This window comes from Mauremys mutica, chromosome 9 (assembly GCF_020497125.1).
Source record: "Mauremys mutica isolate MM-2020 ecotype Southern chromosome 9, ASM2049712v1, whole genome shotgun sequence".
NCBI lineage: Eukaryota > Metazoa > Chordata > Testudines > Geoemydidae > Mauremys > Mauremys mutica.
The window spans coordinates 6,641,857-6,660,929 of NC_059080.1; the positions used below are offsets into that span (position 1 = coordinate 6,641,857).

Below are 19,073 nucleotides of genomic sequence, written 5' to 3' on the forward strand. Positions count from 1 at the left end.
AGTGAGGCTGATGAATCCTGCAATCGCAGCTACACAGGCAGACCCTTGTGCCTGCATGGAGCTCCACTGACCTCAGCAAGACTCTGCACTGGAGTAAGGGTCCACCTGCAGAAATCCATTTGCAGGGTCAGGGCCTTTGAACCCAGTGAAAAATAGGAACTGATCCATGCAGAGTGGCCAAGTAAGGCACATCATCCAAACCAGTCCTGGTGTGAATGCTTGAGTGTAAGAGAGAATTATGAGATCATCCTGGGAAGCATGAGGGCAATCTCCTATATGTACTCTCTGGTTTAAAAGAGATCAACACTGATTTCACAATATAAACTGAACCGCCATGTGCATTGTGAAAAACATCCAATTTCAATCCAGATGCCCTTTAAGTGATGACTCTCACAGCATTGTCATCCTTACCTTTGTGAGTCTGGAAATAATTGTTTGAGAGATTTCTAATCCTGACTCATGATTTCATTAGATAGCGCATCCAAGTGAAAAGAAGAGCACTTACGTTATTTACATGCCAACGCAGTACAAAGGAGCTAACAAAGGTTCAAATGTCAGAGTGTAAATGGTGCAACCTATTCTTTATAGTCCTAATCCTATAGCTTTTAGTCAGGCATATGGCCACTAAAATGAATGAGCATTTGCCTGAGTAATACCTGTAAGGATCTGAAGATTCATCCTTTTGTTTTGCAGTATTGTATTTTTCAATAACGATCGTAACATGTCTTGTTGCAGTAGGCAGAAATCACCATCATTACTAATTTTTTTCCCAAAGAGCTTTGACTATGTGCTAAGTACCATTATCATTGTCTCATTATAACTAAAGCAATAATGCAAATCTCAGAAATAATTTTTTGGGGAAAAAAAATCTAATCTGCAGTCATCTTACATGAAAAGAAAAACACAAATCATAAATCATGGCAGACATACCGATTCTAGTCTAAGAAAAAAAAGTTAACTAGTCCTATAACAAGAAGACGAAGTTTAAAAAAAAAATCATTACCAGATGGATATATATGCTTTTATACCAGGGATTATAGCAAAATGATTGATTTCATTAGTGGTTCCAACAAATGCTTGACCGGAAACCACTGAAAAGCCTATAGAATGCAAGAATCCCATATCAAGAAAGCATCAGTTTTGTTTAGTTTATGATACTTTATCTTATAGTGTTTCTGACAGATTGTCCTAGGCACCAAAGTACTCATCATACTCTGAAATGAGATAATTTTCTAATTAAACAAGAGGATTCCATATCTTGTCCATAAAATTGTTCTATTCTATGTGCACTGGTGGCATAAATTGTCATCTGAGGCGATAAGAAATGACACTCATAATCTCGTGATAACATGAGTGCTGATGTTTCTGAGTATCACACCAAAGGTGGAGGTGGTGGTGATGGGGGAGAAACACACACTGAATGATGCCAGCCAGGGAAATATCGTTGGTCCCTAGTGGATTGGTGCAGATGGAAGAAAATTCCTTGGTAGTTCAAATTATAATCTAGAAGTGAAATCACTGCTATGCGTTTCTTTCCGTGGGGAAAAAAGAGCATATAAGGAACAGGGTGAGTGGGGCATACAAAACCCCACACTGGAAAACAAGGGGCTAAGGAGATGCTCTGAGCTCAGGCAAGGCATGAGGAGAGCAGAGGGGCTCACTTGTTGGCAGACCAGTGAAGAGAACAAACCTTCAGCTCCTGAGGAAAGGGCTGACTGAAGGCAGGAACTTCCCAGAGGAAGGGAACAGGGGGCCAGATTCTGACGCACCCTAAGAGCGAGTCATTCCCCACTAGTTCTATTTGTGTTAATTCTTCTGGCTTTTTGTTCTTGGACTATCTTGGAAGGGGACAGACTTAAAGTGACCAGGCTGGAGGGCTAAGTCCCAGGGAGAGGCAGGCCACCACACAGGTGGAGCAACCAGAAGACACCCAATGGGGAGAGAGCTGCTATGCCACCCCTGGCCACAAGGAGGCGGTAGTGGTGAGTCAATCCCTTCACAACAGGCAGAAGTCTCAGTAGAGCGCTGAAGCTATAAGATTGAGCTAACCCCCTAGTGCCAAGAGGTGGTTCCGCGTGGTACGGATTGAGGCCCGTTGGTGGGGAAGTTTGAAGTGGTGTCGTACTTGTCCTGTTCAGAAAGAGACGGCTTCAGTCTCCAAGGCTATCAGTCTAGTGCCTGGCATGAATTCACCCTCTTGTTTTAAACGGGGCGGGGTTAGAAGTTTCCAGAAGCATTCACTTGACTTTCTAGTAACGTTGTTACAAAGGGAATACATGGAACTGGAATGATTAGGATTTCAAAACTCAACTCTGCAGATCTTTCCTGGAAACGGGAGTTCTTCAGTAATGAATGACAGTGTTTTCTTTCCATGAGAAAAGCTAAGTAAATATATCTTTCTACTGTGCAGAGAATGACACTGGGAGTAGAGTACTGGTGATAAATCCTGTCAAGACACAGGCCACCAAAAGCGGATAACCAGCCAACAAACTGCACACAGGCAGTAATATCCACAATGCAGATATCTAGAGGTAATTCAGCCATGGCACACAAGAGTATGCTAACAAATGTGCCTAGCCAAGGCCTTCAGATTATGTGCCCACTGCCCCAGAAGGGTAACAGGGTGGAGGTAAGCCAACAACCAATGAATACTGTCACCTGTCTGCCAATTTGGTAGCTCATGTTTGGGCCTTGCAGGTCAGTTTCCTGTTGGAGTTTAAAATCAGTGACACAAAATCTGGGCATTTTCTTAGTGTAACTTGTTTTATTTATACTATATGCACCAGTCCCAGAGCAGAGGTGGTCAAAAATGACATGCAGGCAGTCTCTTCCTTTACGGATCTCAGCCCAAACACAAATATGCCCAATTCTCTGGGAGCAGCTCTGCCCTGAGAACTGACTCTAGTTAAAAAGAATAGGGCAGAGAGCATATATTCTTGCTGCTTGCTACAGTTTCCCTAAAATAGGAATGACATTACAGAACAAACACTACAATATTTCTTCAAAGACTGTGCAGTGCTCACATGCTAGACCATATGTAAAAGTACCATCTGCGATAGCACATATGCTACAGTCAATAGCACATGCAAGAGAACACAGATTGTAGTTACGTTGCTCCTGTAACACAAGCAAACAAAAAGCCCCAGCAAACGGCATCCTGCTACATGCTAAGCAGCCTTCCAAATGCAGCAATGTGCCCTGCAACTGATGGATGGCTCCACAACCAGCCACGCCTCACAGTGCATTCCAGCTAACCTCTGCTGCCCAGGCCGGGACGCTTTCCTGAAAAATATTCATTGTAAGTGAAGGTGTCAGTAATCACAGAAGTTACTGACACACGCAAAAGCCTCGCCTTGGTATCATTCTGAGGCAACAAATCACAGTTTTTGGTTTCAGAGTAGCAGCCGTGTTAGTCTGTATCCGCAAAAAGAACAGGAGTACTTGTGGCACCTTAAAGACTAACAAATTTATTTTAGCATGAGCTTTCGTGAGCTGCAGCTCACTTCTTCGGATGCATAGAATGGAACACACAGACAGGGGATATTTATACATACAGAGAACATGTTTTTGGTGATACTCAGTGGGGAAAATCCATCTCTGGTGTAAGCCCTATTGAAGTCAGCAGCTTTTACAGCAGAGGTGAATTGGCCCATTGTATTTAAATATGAATACCTTTACAGTTTTATTTAGTGCACTATTTTGTACAAAATCTTGTAGCACTTCTATTTCAATGTGATTTTATTATAAATGGAGAATATCGCTAATGTACTCTTCAGCACAAATTAATTGGTAATACAAAGGAAAAAATCTAATAGTGTGAATAAAACTTATTTTCTTCTTTTAAAAAAAAAATTTGGTGCAAATACTGAGATCTCTATTTACTGATATCAGGGTGGTGTTTCCCCTAAAAGGAATAATGTTTTCTGTTTCTGGCATACAATATTTTTGCAAGCTGGTTGAGTTTATGTGAGAAGAGCTGCACAGCTAGAAGGAAAAAGAAAGGTTTTGTCTAGTGTTATAAAAAACAAAAGCTCTTGACAGTGTCTGATTTTCAGAGATGTGACATGACCACCGCTCCTACTGACTTGAGTTGCTCAGCACCTCTGAATCAGAAGTATCGTTTCTTCATTCAAAGGTCTTTCATACAGGCAGCAAACACCAACAGGTTGGATAAAGCCCTGTCAGCAATGGTCTAGGTTTACTTGATCCTGCCTCAACGTAGGTGACTGACTTGATGAGTTCTTGAGGTCCCTTCCAGCCTACATTTTTATGGTTCCCTGAGACAGGGCTCTGTCCCCTGACATTTGCAGGGCTGATGCACTGTGTTTTTCTCTTCCCCTCAGAAATGTTAGGACAGAGCTTTGATCCCTGCCAGGGACAGATTACTTACAGCATAAATGTTTGTTGACTTTTAACTCACTGTCACTGGCTATGTTTCTAAGAGCACAGGAACGTCACCAAAGTACAAAAACCTACTGAGGCATGGGAGATCACCAAGAAAGCTACATGGACAATGCACGATGATGGTTATATAAACAATAACCCCTCTGTGGAAAACTGTCCCAGAAGGCACTGCTGTATGAGGGAGCATTTCACCAGTTTCTGTGTTTCACCCAGACCAGACAATGCTGAAGTCACAAAGTTACCTGGTGGGACAAAATTTTGCTCTGTTATGTAGGTGCAATTCCCACTGAAAACAGCACGCTTACATTTAAGGACTCCAAAACTGCCTAAACCTTTATCTCCTTTGGCACGGTGAAGCTCTTGAAGTACGCTGTAGCTGAAACACGGCTGCAGAGTGCACTTCTGTCCCGGGGGCTGGGGGGGACACAGCTGCTCTTAGAAAAAATGATTGACAAATTATTCCTTTCCCCAAACCTATCAGTACTTCCTGAAACTGCTAGAACATTTCTACACAGTTTAGACAGTCGGATAAAATCATGTCAACTATCCTGCTTCACTAACCCTGCTAAAGTGAACTTGTTACAGAATTATGTGGCCTTTAGTCAAACTCAGATGTGTTCATAACTGATGTGCAGTGTTGAGTTACAGGTGAATGGGTACAATTTGAAGTCTGTAGATATGGAAATTGACGACACCTTGTTATTCCCAATGGCATGACTATTTGTGTAGCATAATAGGACCAAAATGAATGATGTAAATATATTTAACTGACATCTTAAGAAAATCTTTTTTTAAAGTCACACATGAAATACACCTTAAAAACTACATTTTACATGTAATCAAATTAAAATGTGTCTGCTTATTTACTGAATGAAATGTCATTCCAGGGTTCTAAACATCACTTCAATGTTGATTACAACACAGCTGTTTGCTTGATAAAACACTCAGGCCTTCATCAAAGCTACGACAGGTTGTCTTTTGGAAAACATAAGTCCTCAAACCTCCTGTAAGCCAGCTGCTTGCTGGACACCCTCCTGTGCGGTAACCCTCCTGGAATCCCACCTGGTTGCCGGAGGAGCTCCATTCCTCCTTCCCTAGCCCTGCGCATGGTGAATCTAACAAAAGCCCCCTGCTGCATGACATTGAGGAGCACCACCATTATTTGGATTACTGTGGTGTCCACACTGTGCTAGGCGCTAGCCAAATGACTAGTAAGACTCAGTCCCTGCCCTGAAGAGCACAGAGTTTGAGAGATATGGTGTCACCCTTTGAGTTAAAACCTGATGGGTGATGCCAAGGGATCCTTTTATCCTACTGAGCAGGATCCCCCCTGCCCCATGTTTGGGAGTCTCCTTTTTCGCACAGGACTGCAGCTGAGATTCAGTTCAGGACCAGTTTAGTCCTAAAGTAGCAACAAAGCCACATAAGCGTTAAGAGAAACTCCAGTTGCAAAGGGTTTGATCCTGCAAGGTGCTGAGCACCTCCAGTGAAGCACAGACTCCCCTTAACCCTAGCTGCCTTCAGTGGATCAGACCCCTTGAGAGCTTCTTTACAAACAACACATATGTCACAATTCAATATTTATCAAGTGCCTATTGTCTAGAGTGAACATTTTGATGCTTTAATGCAAATAGCGATGGTATCATAGAGTGATTATCCAAACACACTGCAACTGACAATACTATAATATTGTCACTGAGTGATTAGAGCCTGTGACAGAGTCCACTCACCACAGTAGCACCTCCTGCTGGCCGTCACAGGGCTTAGCTCTGCCAGCTGGTGTGACCTCTCCAAGTGGTGCCTCTCCCATCGTTGTCTCCGCCACTGCCTGCAGACCCACCTCGGTTCAAGTACGACTGTGACCTCTTCCTGACTCCGCCTTCCAGCCTTGTCACCATCTGTGTTCCCCACCCTTTGAGGGGAGAGGAAGTATCTCAGTTCAATAGTCTAGCAACTTCCCCAGTGGCAAGTATGTGTGTGTGTGTGGTGGGAAGACTCAAGCCAACCCACTACTCTGGGTCCCGACCCAGGGGCCCTGTAGCTAGCAGACTCCTGCTGCATCTCCTTAACTTTGTTCAATGCTGCTTCAATGCCTTGGAACACTTTCCCACACCTCTTTGCCTTCTTCTCAGAGCATTCAGCCAGCAAGTCCTAACCGCTAGCCAGGAGCTCCTTCTTGTTCCCCTGTTCCCTGCCAAAACTGCTCTCTCTGTCCAAGGTGCTACCCTTGCTTTAGCCTGATAGGAACACAGTCCTCCCTCCTGGGCTCTCCACAGCAACTGACCATCTCTGGCACTGCAGCTCCTTTTATGTGAGCCCGCTGGGCCCTGATTGGCTGCTCCGTGCATCCTCCCTCCAATTAGCTGCTTCCTGTACAGCCTCCCTAGGCTGCTTGCAGGACTCCCCTCCACTGCTCCTTTCTGGGACAGGGTGTGGCAGGCCCCTCATGAGGCTTCTATTGATCCCTTTTTCTCCAGTGTGGGGTGAACACCCCATCGCAGAGCCATAAAGTCTACAACCACAAGTTTCAACATTTTAATGTATAGAAATACCATTTAGGTATTAAATACAATGCCTGCTTGTATACTCAATGCATAGAGTACAAAATTGCAATTTCCTACAGCTTCTATATTTGCCGAGAACCAGGATAAATTCCTACAGTCTCTTTTAGCCCTCACATGGATGTTAGAGTTATGCAAAAAATGATTCATATTTCATCACTATGGCTCATTCAATATTTTGATGGCTGCCTCACTTCCACAGGGGGTTTTTCTACCAGCTCAGTGCTATGTTGTGGCTACTGGGAAGGAGGTAGCACTTGATTTGAAATGTAAATAGCTGGTTCTCCTTTTGTGACTTGAAGGCTCATGCTTGCATTATGCATAGTAACACCAAGGACATGAATGCCCTCTGCAGGGTCTGATTCATTGTCATAGTTACATGATGCTTTCTGATGCTGATGCTTAACTTCGGGGGTGGGAGAGACGACAGGGGCTGTTATCCCTGGATCAGGTCTGTCATGCGGAATTAAAATGCTATCTTACAGTATTGCCACAGCTCTTCTTATTGTTTACCTATCTGGATGGGAGGCAGCCTGACTGATTTAATACTAATAAATCATTCCTGATGTAAAGTGAATATCGACGGCAGAATTCACATACTTTACATGAACCTTTTCCAATGATGTTGCCATCGTGTGACTTTTTTTTTTCCAAAATGGCATAAATTATAACATGCATTAAAGAATGACTGTTAGTCAGCCAGCAATTCTATGTGTACTACTCATGTGCCTAAATTCTGGATCCTGAGAAACAGTCACCTCACTTAACATGTTTCTGGAAGGTGCTCATGTAACATTGACAGACCCTGGGAGAGGGGGGATTGAACCTGGGACCTCTGAAGCTTTACGCATAAGCCTCAAGCCACATGGCCCTTAGCTAAGGCTAGAGCAGACTCACTCATTTCTAAGTGGTCTTGGTGCCACACCAACACACCCAGCAGGTGTGTGCGTTACATACCACAAGAACCTGACTGGAACAGAACTATTCCTAAATGTCTTGAGCGTTCAGATCTAGGGTTTTGGTTTGGTCCCATCTCTAATATCATCTATCGATCTATCAATGTACTATGTATTTATCATCTTTGTTAAATAGTAACAGACCAAGCCACAAAAAGGACCTGTTAATCCAGACTGCTATGTTATTCACTCCACCTATTCCCTTTCTTTTCCAATAGTATGTTAACTGGCTACAAACAGCCTGATGATGTTTGATGGGTACCGATAAACACGTGCCTAAAAGGGAGCTGCTGGAAATGGCAAGACACAATCTGAGCCTACAGAGCGCAAGAGTGCTTGGGCCTGAGGACACGTATTGTCTTTGGCAGCCTTGAGTCTCCCAGTGCCCTTTGTTAACCTCATTGTAGGGGCTGGGTGGTTTGAAATATTAGTTCTGAGTGTGCAAGTTCCAAAATGAGGAGCCTTATCTTATCAGCTGCAAAAATTGTAACTTTGGGTGCAGACTGATACTAGGATGACCAGACAGCAAGTGTGAAAAATCGGGACAGGAGGTGGGGGGGTAATAGGTGCCTATATAAGAAAAAGCCCCAAAAATCGGGACTGTCCCTATGAAATTGGGATATCTGGGTCACCCTAACTGATACAGCAAAACTGCAGTTAAGTAATGGTTGTAGTTTATAAACTGATAATAACAAGGAAATAAGTGTAATGGGGTAATCGGAGAGTGGTACTTGGGCACCCTTCCTCACTTTTGTGCTGTAATGTGTTTTTGCTCTGGCAAGCCAAGATGCCCTATGGGTGGGCTCCGAGGAGTCTTGCATTCCGCCTCCTGTGCGGGAAGGACAAATTAGACTGTATGCCTTTTGGAGCCGGGACCGTGTCTTCCCATCTGTCAGTACAGCGCACGTTGTGTGGTACCACCCTCGGGATGTCCCTGCTCATTCAGACCCATCCCCTTTGTCTCTAGGGCTCTGTTCCTGCTCCCACTGATATCACGTCTCCTTAGAACATAAACATGTATATTCTGGGTGCTCCCAATCTAGCTGTACAAGAGGTAGGAAGGGTCACATGTACCCTTTCTCTTCTCTTGCACACCTGAACTGGAGTTTTTCACCAGCTAATTCTCAGAAATTCTTGGCCGAGTCTTCAGTATCTGAATCACAGAGGTGAAAGAGGAGACTTTTATCTGTCTGTAAGTGAGGGAGGTTTGCAACCAGTAACAATCATCATTAGGATCTACTTTCAGAGGAGAATTAATTGCTCTCTTGCCCTAGTGCTAGACACGTTTGCTGTAAAAGTTACTTGGCAGATACAGATTGTTTAATGGTCAAGTAATAAACTAATTTTCAGAGAAGAATCAGTGGGCGGATCACCAGTCTCCTGCTTTCTCAGGTGAGGCTCTGCATTGGCGAAAAAAAGGAATTAGTCTTCTTGCCTTTCCTTATCTCAGCCTTTGTGTCAAGCAATGAATGCCTGAGCTGAATTTTTGCTAAAGGTTGGCAGTTCAGGTTATATGAGATGACCAAATAATTATTCTGCTCACATGGGCAGTGGGAATTTTAATATAAAACACAAGACAAAAGAATGTGTTCAGTATCTATGCAATTATATTCTTAGAAAAAAAATAGTTGAAAATGATACAATAAACTAATCTTTTAATCATCACAGAAAAAAGTAAATATAGAATTTTCTATCCATTCACTGTAGGTCACATCTTCAGCTGTGGCTGGTTAGATCTGCGGAGCTCCCTTGATTTTACTGGAGCTCTGCTGATTTATAATACGATGTGATGTGAAATGCCCAAGAAGAGAGCTTCTTGCTAGTTCTTAATTACTGCAATTCCTACTATGAAGAATATTAATATTTTCACTGTCTAATAAGATAATCTACTGTATTTGCCAAGCTATCTAAGCATTATTTAACTTTCATGACAAATACAGAATGTGGTCCACATTTCCAAAAACCACTTCCGAATTTGCATGCCCAAATTTATACAGAAGGTTTTTGAACATGCAGTTTTGGAAGTCTCAGGCCAATCTGGAAGGCATTTTATATAACTTCAGTGTTTATACAGATTCCACTAACAACACTCTTACAAGGGAGTAGCATCGCACTACCCTAGTTCTATAGGAACATACTTTAGATCAGGGCTTCTTGACTATTTCCCTATTGAGGAACATGCGTCCAAAGAATGATTGTTTCTCAGTCCACTCCCTCCATCATTTAGCAGCCGTGTGTCAACTCCAACAATTACAAACATGGAGAAAACAATATTAGGGAAGTAGTGATGAGTTTTTAGTATCTTTTAATGAAGCTGGAAACAAGGAAGAGAGCAAGCAAGTCAGCAGGAAGAGATTCTCAGTTTGGAAAGGGGCTTCTGTAACACGTGAGACTGCAACACATGAGTCTTGAAGGGGTCTAACATACGGTCATGACTTTTGAGCAGCCAGGAAGATTCTCACTCCGGGACTGGGTTATTTTCTTATTGGGAGAAAAACGGGTAGACAGATGTGGTTTACTTTACCCTAGTTCACACTCATTTACCATATGTGCAGCTTTAAAGAGATGTTAGGCAGTGAAAACTAAAGGTTACACCCGACACAACCCTGGTGCTACTCCCACAACTTGACATCAATTCCTTAGCAGACTAGTTTTGTGTTTACCTACTACCAGCACAGCACCATAAATCCATTGCTATATCCATGTGCCCTCACAGTCACTCAAAATCACCCTCAGTCAGGTGGTGTAGTTGTCAAACAAAATCCAATGCAGATGTATCTGCCCTCTTGGAGAGGTGGGGAGGAGAGAGGAAGGGATCCATGTATAACTCATGCCATTTTCGCTTTAATTCTTGCATTTCAAAGTAACCTCTATGGCTGGGGCCCTAAATTCCTTTTCTATTTGTGGAAACACTCAGACAGCAACAGTTTAAATTCCCCATTTAAATGCCTGCTAATGATAGTGGGTTGGAACAGCCTTCTGTGATTATTTAAAAAATGCCTTCTTGTTGTGAAAGGTACCCTTCCATTTCAGATAGAGTTTTATTTCATTACACGTTTCAGGTTCATATTAGTATTACTACCAGTTCTATTAAAGCTTGAAGACATTCTTCTACTCTGATATTAAAAAGACCCAGAAATAGCATTAAATAATGTGAAGAAGATAAGAGAATTTAAACTCTCTTGGGTTTTTAGGAACCAATAATTCATTCCTATTGCAAGATGAAGTCTGCTGGTACATATCATCCAGAAAAAGCATTCATAATCTCTATCAAGAAACCTCTTAACTCTACACATGGTACAGCGTACTATATTTCTTAAGGAGTCAGACGCAACTCATCAAAGTCTCAAACTGTTCACCATTTTATTTGGGTAGAAAGCTATCCAACAGAGCTCTCCAGAACCCCTTGCTTCCAACTGGCCAGGCAGAGGCAGACCCAGGAGAATTGCCACTTTTGAGCTAATTACAATTAAAAAAAAAATAAACAATAGTCAAAATCAAAACAGTTTGAAGTTATAGAAAGAAAATGTTTTGATTGACCCAAATAGATTTGTTTGTTTATCTTGCTCATAATTTTGTTTTTTGTTTAAGATTTCAACTATTCACCCAGATTTGTGAAAGAAAATATTTCTGAAATCTCAACTACTTTCCCAGGATGGAAAAACCATTCCTTGCCCAGCTGTAATAATGTGGTTATTCGGTGTAGGCGTGTGCACACTGTTGGGTCTATTAAATTATTCTGGAGATTTTCAAAGTAATTGAGAGGATTTGGATTAAAGTTCCTAGTAAATATAACTGAGCACCCAAATCCCAGTTTTGGAACTCTCAGTCTGTATATTATATTGAAAAAGATTGAAAATCCTACTCACTAAGTGTTAGCCTAATTCTACTCCTGCTGAAGTCAGTGACAAAACTCTTATTGGCATCAGTGGGAGCACTTTTGAAAAAAAAATCACGCGGAGAATATTATTACCAACTATTATGATAGCAAAACATTGCCTTACTTTTTGGAGAAATAAGTAGGTTCTTGTTGAGTTGCTGTACTGCACTTCCAATGCCTATAACAAATAAGCAATTTAAACTTTAAAAAATAAAGAGTTTTGCTATAGAAAAACTTATTTAATTTGTAAAGTATGGAACAATTATAGTCCAATTTGATTCTTAACCTTCTCTGTGCCCTGGAGCACACATAGTACATACCAGGGAATGGCATTTTTAATTGTTTGTCGACATATGCTGTACAACCTCACACGAGACTGCTGGAAATGATCATCTGCAAGAGCATGGGGCTTCCATCTGGCACAGTTTTGATTTGAGACTTACAAAAATCTCTAGGAGAAATAAATCTAAAATGCTGAGATACCAAATGGCCTGCACGCAGAATCCCTCTGCAAATCACACCATATGCAACTGCACATTTCAAGCAACTAGAGAGAGAGAGAGAGAGATTTGACTCTTACTCTGGCTGTCTAGGTGTCCAATGCAAATTCACATGACATGGAGCTGTGCAAACTTATTTTTAAGGTTTCATGGACAAGGGGGTCACAGCTTTGTGAGGCCATATCTATCATAGGAAAAATAGGTGACACGTTAACAACAAGGAACACTGAATTTTGCTTTCCATAAAATTCAAGGCAAGAACTCAGTGAAAACTCAAGTTTCACCTGGGATTGTGTTGATTCTGAAACCATGAATTTTGCATTATTTGGGCCCCAAACCATAAATCTCCCCAGATGTGTGAGAGAAGGCAAGGAAGGGGATGTCACCTGTAAAGCTACCATAAGAGCCTTCATTATATCAGAGGAGCTTCTGAATATTAAGAGAAAGAAAAAAATCAGTTCTGAGTGTTGCACACTGAAGGGCCAGAAAACGTACATAGCCCTAGATAAATAGAACTGGGTAACTCCTGACCAAAAAAATTCTAACTATTTGTTCAAATTTGTTTAGGCCATGATCATGAATGGGTTCGCCTTCTGTTAACATACATGCAATCACTTTGTGCAGGAAAACATGAATTTCAAACTTGCCCGCATGATTAATTACAGAAATGGGGATTTTTAACTGTGTGTGTGTGTGCATGCGTACATGCTTACACTGGATGCAACTGTCTACTTGTCCAGTCAGGGAATACTAACAATGCTACATGATTTGACCCGTCACAATTAACCGTTGCAGCATAAATACGGAGTATCCACAGACATCTGTTTGTAGTCAGTCCAGAATCTACAACATTTGCAAATATATATCTATAGTCAGCTGTTTTTTAGACCTCACTGGAAAATTTAGAAGTTGTTTTGATTTAAAAATGGAAGTGAAATTTTGCAAAAAAAAGTTTCATGACTCTCACCCCCACTCCTGCCCCCATCCCTGTTTTCCAACTAGCTGTACTTTCAGACGACAAATGAACTCTAGGAAACTGCAATCTAAGTAGCTAAATGTATCAGATACATTATTCATTGTGAAATATTGTCTCAGTTCTGATAAACAGAACCAAACTGCCTGGTTTTAAGCCAAGGTATCTGTGACAGGGTAGTCTGCCTTTGAGGGTAGTGCTGCTCACCCCTGTCACATAGCATGGTCCTTTAACGAGTTTGAAAGGTCCAATACATAAGGATCTATACCAGGGGGTCTCAAACTGGGGGTCGGGACCTCTCAGGGGGTCGCAAGGTTCTTACATGGGGGGGGTTGCGAGCTGTCAGCCTCCACCACAAACTCCGCTTTGTCTCCAGCATTTATAATGGTGTTAAATATATATAAAAATATAAGGGGGGTCGCACTCAGAGAGTTGCTATGTGAAAGGGGTCACCAGTAAAAAAGTTTGAGAACCACTGATCTAGGGGATGCTGATGAAGAGAAAGCAGTCCCAGGAATGAGCAGCTGTCCTGGCAGCCATATTTGTAGCAAAGCTCGCCAAAGGGTCTCTCCTTTTCTTCCCTCCAGGCTGGGCACTGGCTGCAGGTATAGCAGGGCAGGGCTAGCTGGGCCTACAGGCCCTCGTTAATCCCTTTTCTGCTGGTGTGAGGTTTCTCTGCTCCATCATGGGGCCCAGGGCCGGATTTAGGCCGATTCACCCGAATCGGGCCCCACGCCAGTGCCTTTTTAATTTTTACTCACACGGCGGTGCTCCGGGGGTCTTCAGTGGCATTTCGGCGGCGGGCCGTTCACTCGCTCCGGGTCTTTGGTGGCATTTCGGCGATGGGTCCTTGAGTGCCGCGGAAGACCTGGAGCAAGTGAAGGACCAGCTGCCGAAGTGCCGCCAGAGACCTGGAGCACCGCTGGGTGAGTACGAATTGGGCCCTGTGCTTGTTAAAGCCGGCCCTGACAGGGCCATTGACCAAACCAGCACGAGAGAAAGGAATTGCACCGGGGCATAGACTCATTTTAAACCTAAACAGAAGAAGAATTTAAGCACATCTTGTGTTGTAGAATATATGGTGCGTGGCCTTGCAATTGAGCTGCTGATCCTTTCCCTCGATCCCAGCAGCATAGGGACAGGCTGCACGCTGGACCTTCCCTTTGGACATTACAACCTGCTCCCTCCAGTGCACCTGGGCAATTCTACTGGGTGCCGCCTCTTCCTCGCCTTCTTTAGGATGACATGTGGGCCTAGGGGCTAGGATGGAGCAGTCCCTGTACTCCCTCACACTCAGGGACAGCCCTTGTGTCTGGTCATTGCACAGAGAGGGAGAAAGCTCCTTGGACTTGCTATTCACCCCTGCTTGGGCCAGACACCATCAAGTCCCTGGTCAGTAGCAAGATTTAAATCACCATACTTCGTGCCTTCCCTGCGTGTCTTAGTCACAGCCCCTTGCTTGTGGCTGAGTCCCCACAAACCTTTGTTCCCTCCCCTCACCCACATCACGCGTGCTACTAGCTTTCTCCCAAAGGATCAGCAAGGAGCTGCAGCAGGGTTGAAAAGGAGTGAAATCTGTGCTGAACAAAGGGAAGTTCTGGTCAGCCTTCATATGCCCCCACCCCAGGCCTGAAGAAGAGTCCGTGTCAGCTGACTGCACGTCACGCCCCTTCTTTCAAGCCAGTACAAGTTGGCCTTCTCTGTCCAAATGCCCAGCTGTGCTCTCTGGCTTCGGAGCAGCACCCTCTGCATTGTTCAGAGAGCCTATCAGGGCCCGCGCGGCCACATATGCTCTCAAGTTCTGACTACCACCTGCTCTCAAAAAAAACCACACAGGCACTTCTCAGTGGAAAATGTAAAATGAGCAAACTTGCACTCCCCTAACGACCCCAGCCACCATAAACCCATCTGTGCTGCTGAAGTGCAAAGCTTCAAGCTGATGCAATATGGGACTCACTGTGCGGGGTCAATGCCTGTCCTAGCCAAATCCTCTGTCGTCACTTCCCACAAAGGAGAGGTTGTGTCAGCTACTCATTCAGAGGAACGTATCCATGGGGACCTCTATGTACTAGTTCCAACTCTGTCACCAACGTGCTGTGCGCCCACAGGCAAGTCACTTTACCTCTCCATGTATCTGGCTGAAAACTGACTGTTGAAAATGCTATTCTGAAGTCCAAGCCCTAGGCCGCCCACCTCGGTGTTGAGGGGGATACAAGCTCACCTGGCCTGACAGCTTCCAAGCAAGCTAAGGTGACGCCTATTCCAACCAGCACTACTTCCAAACGAGCATTGGTCTCCCTATTTCACCCACGACCTCTACAATAACCAGTACCATTTAGCAGGGATAAGTTTGCCCCAGGACAGAGCCCTCCTCCCACAGTGATTGAGGGTAGGTCTACACTGCAGTCAGAGGTGTGCCTGCAAGCACCACAGTCACACCCACGCCAGCTTTGATCTAGCTAACTCACACAGCAATAGCTGCAAAGCTGCAGCAGCCTGGGCTGTACAAGCCCCTCCAAAATCCCAGAGGGGTGTAGCGAGCCAGTCCTGCCCCCCTGTGGCCACGGCTTTACTGCTATTGTTATGTGAGCGAGTTAGATCAAAGCTGCCTTGGGTCTGTCTACACATGCTGCAGTCACCCCTCTGACTGCAGTGCCGACCTACCTTTGTTAGTCTCCGAGAGCTGAGCTCATCATTTACATTTAGCCCTTTGTTTGGATAAAAAGCTCCTGCAGCATTAGACTCCCACCCATCCAAGCATTCTCCTCTTCAGACAACGGCTCATTTCACAAACATGGGGGGAAACTGCAGTTTCTTTGGCGCAAAGTATAATCGACCTTCGGACGACTGAATGGCATTTCAGCTGTGGGATTGCGGTGACATTGGGAGGGGGTTCCACCCATCCTGCCCATTCACATCAGCCATCTGGTCTGGTCAGTGGCTCAGAGAAAAAAACCAAACCCACACACAATGTTTTCCCCTGTCATTTCAACATCCCCAGACAGGCTGTGTCCCTGTCCTGCCTGGAGATAGCAGTGCTAAAGAGCTGCATTCATATAAGTGTACAGTCATTGACATAAATGCAAGTCACTTTATTTCAGGATGTGCAGCTCCTGACTGTGTAGAACTATGCATTAGATTTTGACAGTTCCAATATATCCAGGGATTACTCCTCAAGGAGAACGAGTATCTCTGAGAGGTTTGAATAAATGTGACTTAGAAACAACATTCCAAGTTGGCAAGTTGCACGCTGGGCACGTGCAGTATCTGATTACGATATTTTCGAACTGAAAACAAAATTCATTGTTGGTGAAAGCCACAGTCTGGCAACATTCCAGGCAGCTGTATTGAGATATCTGGGCACAAGCTGAGCCTTCTACGTCACCTTTCAGCTGTGAACACGTGTGATGAATTTCAGCTGAAGGGGTAATGTTTTTGAGTTATAAGCATCTAAAAATAGGGCTGTGTAATGAAATTGCCTTCTCAGCCATAACTAGAGCATCACTGGTATAATGCATTCTGTCCTCCTGGAAGCAGCCAATACCTTACACATACTGTACTGCTGTCTGCAACCTACTGAGCCAGCACCAACTTCCGCTGAAGTCAATGGAAAGATTCCCATTGATTTCACTGGGGCATTGTCAGATACTGGGCCCCTTGGCTCTTGTAAAACTCCATCAAAGTAAGTGATGCTTATTAAAAGTTCTGGAAAATCAGGATCAAGAGCAAATCAAGGCTATTCCTGCTCACCCATGTCTGCTTCCATAATTACTGGGCATAATGGAACTCGTACATTTTTCATTTCATTAGCATTGTTTTCTCTCTGTTATCCCTCTCTTTAAAATGATCATTTCCACATATTACCCTTTCCTGCCACGCACAGAGCTTAGTGTTAATCTCATAACATTTGGGAGGAAATCTTTTTAATCAGTGATGAAAGCCAAATATCAATCTAACCTTCGTTGAGCTGTGATAACTTAACTACTGCGAGTACGTTTCCCCGCTGGCTCTTGCGCAGGTCCATTTGACTGTGCAGATTGTTCCTCTGACTGTGATTGGTGTTTATTCTTAGCTCGCAAAGCTGAGAGTTTATAGCATTGATTTGCTGTACTTCAGGTACAATCCCCAGGTGCCCCTCAGCCTCCATGCATCGAGTCTTGAAAGACACAAACATTTTTAGTTCTGAGACACAATTCTGATTGTGGGTTATATCATGTGAATATCACTTTTCACCTCTTCTGCACAGAGCACATTAAACATTAGGCACTGACTGCTGGGAAAATATTGGTATTATAGCAAAGCATAGGTATTAATAAATGAGAGCTTGCTTTCACCTGAGCAACGAGCGAATTTTTTGGGAAATGGAAAGGACGGCACAGCAGATTATGTACGCTCAGGATACAAACATCTTTTCTTTGTTAATGGCTAGGCAGATGGTTAGCCACATGGTGTGCGGAGCTAGATAATACTATTGTTACCATGTCTTCCTTTGTTTATTGCATCCACCAGTTGTGTCTTGTCATTAACCTCGACTGAAAGCTCTTTGGGGCAGGTCCCATCTGTCTACTATACATTTGTGTAGTATCTAGCAACAGAAGTGTCAATTTCCTGCTGCAGGTAAAAGGGGAGAGATAAGGAAAAATGTACGGGGGAGGGGGAGGAGATTTTAAAGGAAAGCTGACTAAATTAGGTGCATAACCACATTCTCCTGCACCTAGTGGAAAAATGACATCAGGTCTATTTTAGGTAGTTCCTACACCCCTGTGAGGTAGGGCAGTGCTGTTATCCCCATCTTACAGAAGGAAACTGAGGCATAGAGACGCTAATGGCTACCTTTTAAAAACAGTATTTAGGCACTTAACTCCCATTGAAATCAGCAGGAGTTAGGTGGCTAAAAAATCTATCCTGGAGTGATTTGCCCAAGGAAGTTTGTGCTGGAGTAGGGAACCGAGCTTCTGTGTCCCAGGTCCCAAGCTAGCACCCAAACCATGGACAGTTCCCAACATGTGACACTTGTGCTGTTAAAATTGGAGCCGCCATCTCTGGCAGCTGAAGGAAGTTGCATCTCAAAACTCCAGCCTGGACAAAGACCTCAATGGCAGCCTGCTACAGGAGATGATGGGGTCGGACACCCACCAAATGCATAAGGCAGGATGGGGAGATGTGCAAGAATCTGTTTTCACTCATGAGCATTGCTTTATATTTATAATTGGAGATATACCAATCTCCTAGAACTGGAAGGGACCTTGAAAGGCATCGAGTCCAGCTGCCTGCCTTCACTAGCAGGACCCATTTTTGCCCCAGATTCCTGGGTGGCCCCCTCAGAGATTAAGCTCACAACAGTGGGTTTAGCAGGCCAATGCTCAAACCACTGAGCTATCCCTCCACCACTCAAATTTGGAGCAAAACGGCAGCTATTTCACCTTCGAATGAGGAATCGGAAAAATCCATCAAGACTTGCAAGTTTGGCTTAAAGAGCCAGATCCTCCACAGAGGAAGCGAGCCCTTTGATTCCATTGGAACTACAGCAGAGGATCTGGCCATTGAGTCCAATGGAGCTCAACAGATTTACCTCACGTGGGGCTCTAACCCAGTCAGAGGCGGTGGGTGGCTAGGGCGAGAGGGGGCTCGGCCTCCCCAGCTCTGAGCCACCAGCCAGCCTTGCGTGCAGCCTAGCTGAAGCCCCACAGGCAAAGCCTGGCGCTGAGCTGCTGGGCTGCCCGGCAGCAGGACAAGCAGGGAGAGTCCCTGGAGCCCAGAGGTAGCAGCAAGGTGAGCCCACAGGGCCCTGGCATGGTG

The 19,073-nt window shown here is 44.1% G+C and overlaps 1 protein-coding gene across 1 annotated transcript in view; it reads right to left on the reverse strand.

The window, feature by feature from the left end:
• Positions 1-17,313, reverse strand: part of FGF13 (fibroblast growth factor 13) — a 352,169-nt gene extending 334,856 nt beyond the window's left edge. The window contains exon 1 of the mRNA XM_045030048.1: positions 17,232-17,313. Coding sequence (XP_044885983.1) covers positions 17,232-17,298 — 67 coding nt within the window. The 5' untranslated portion in view covers positions 17,299-17,313. The remainder of the gene's footprint in view (positions 1-17,231) is intronic.
• Between the last annotated feature and the right edge of the window lie 1,760 nt (positions 17,314-19,073).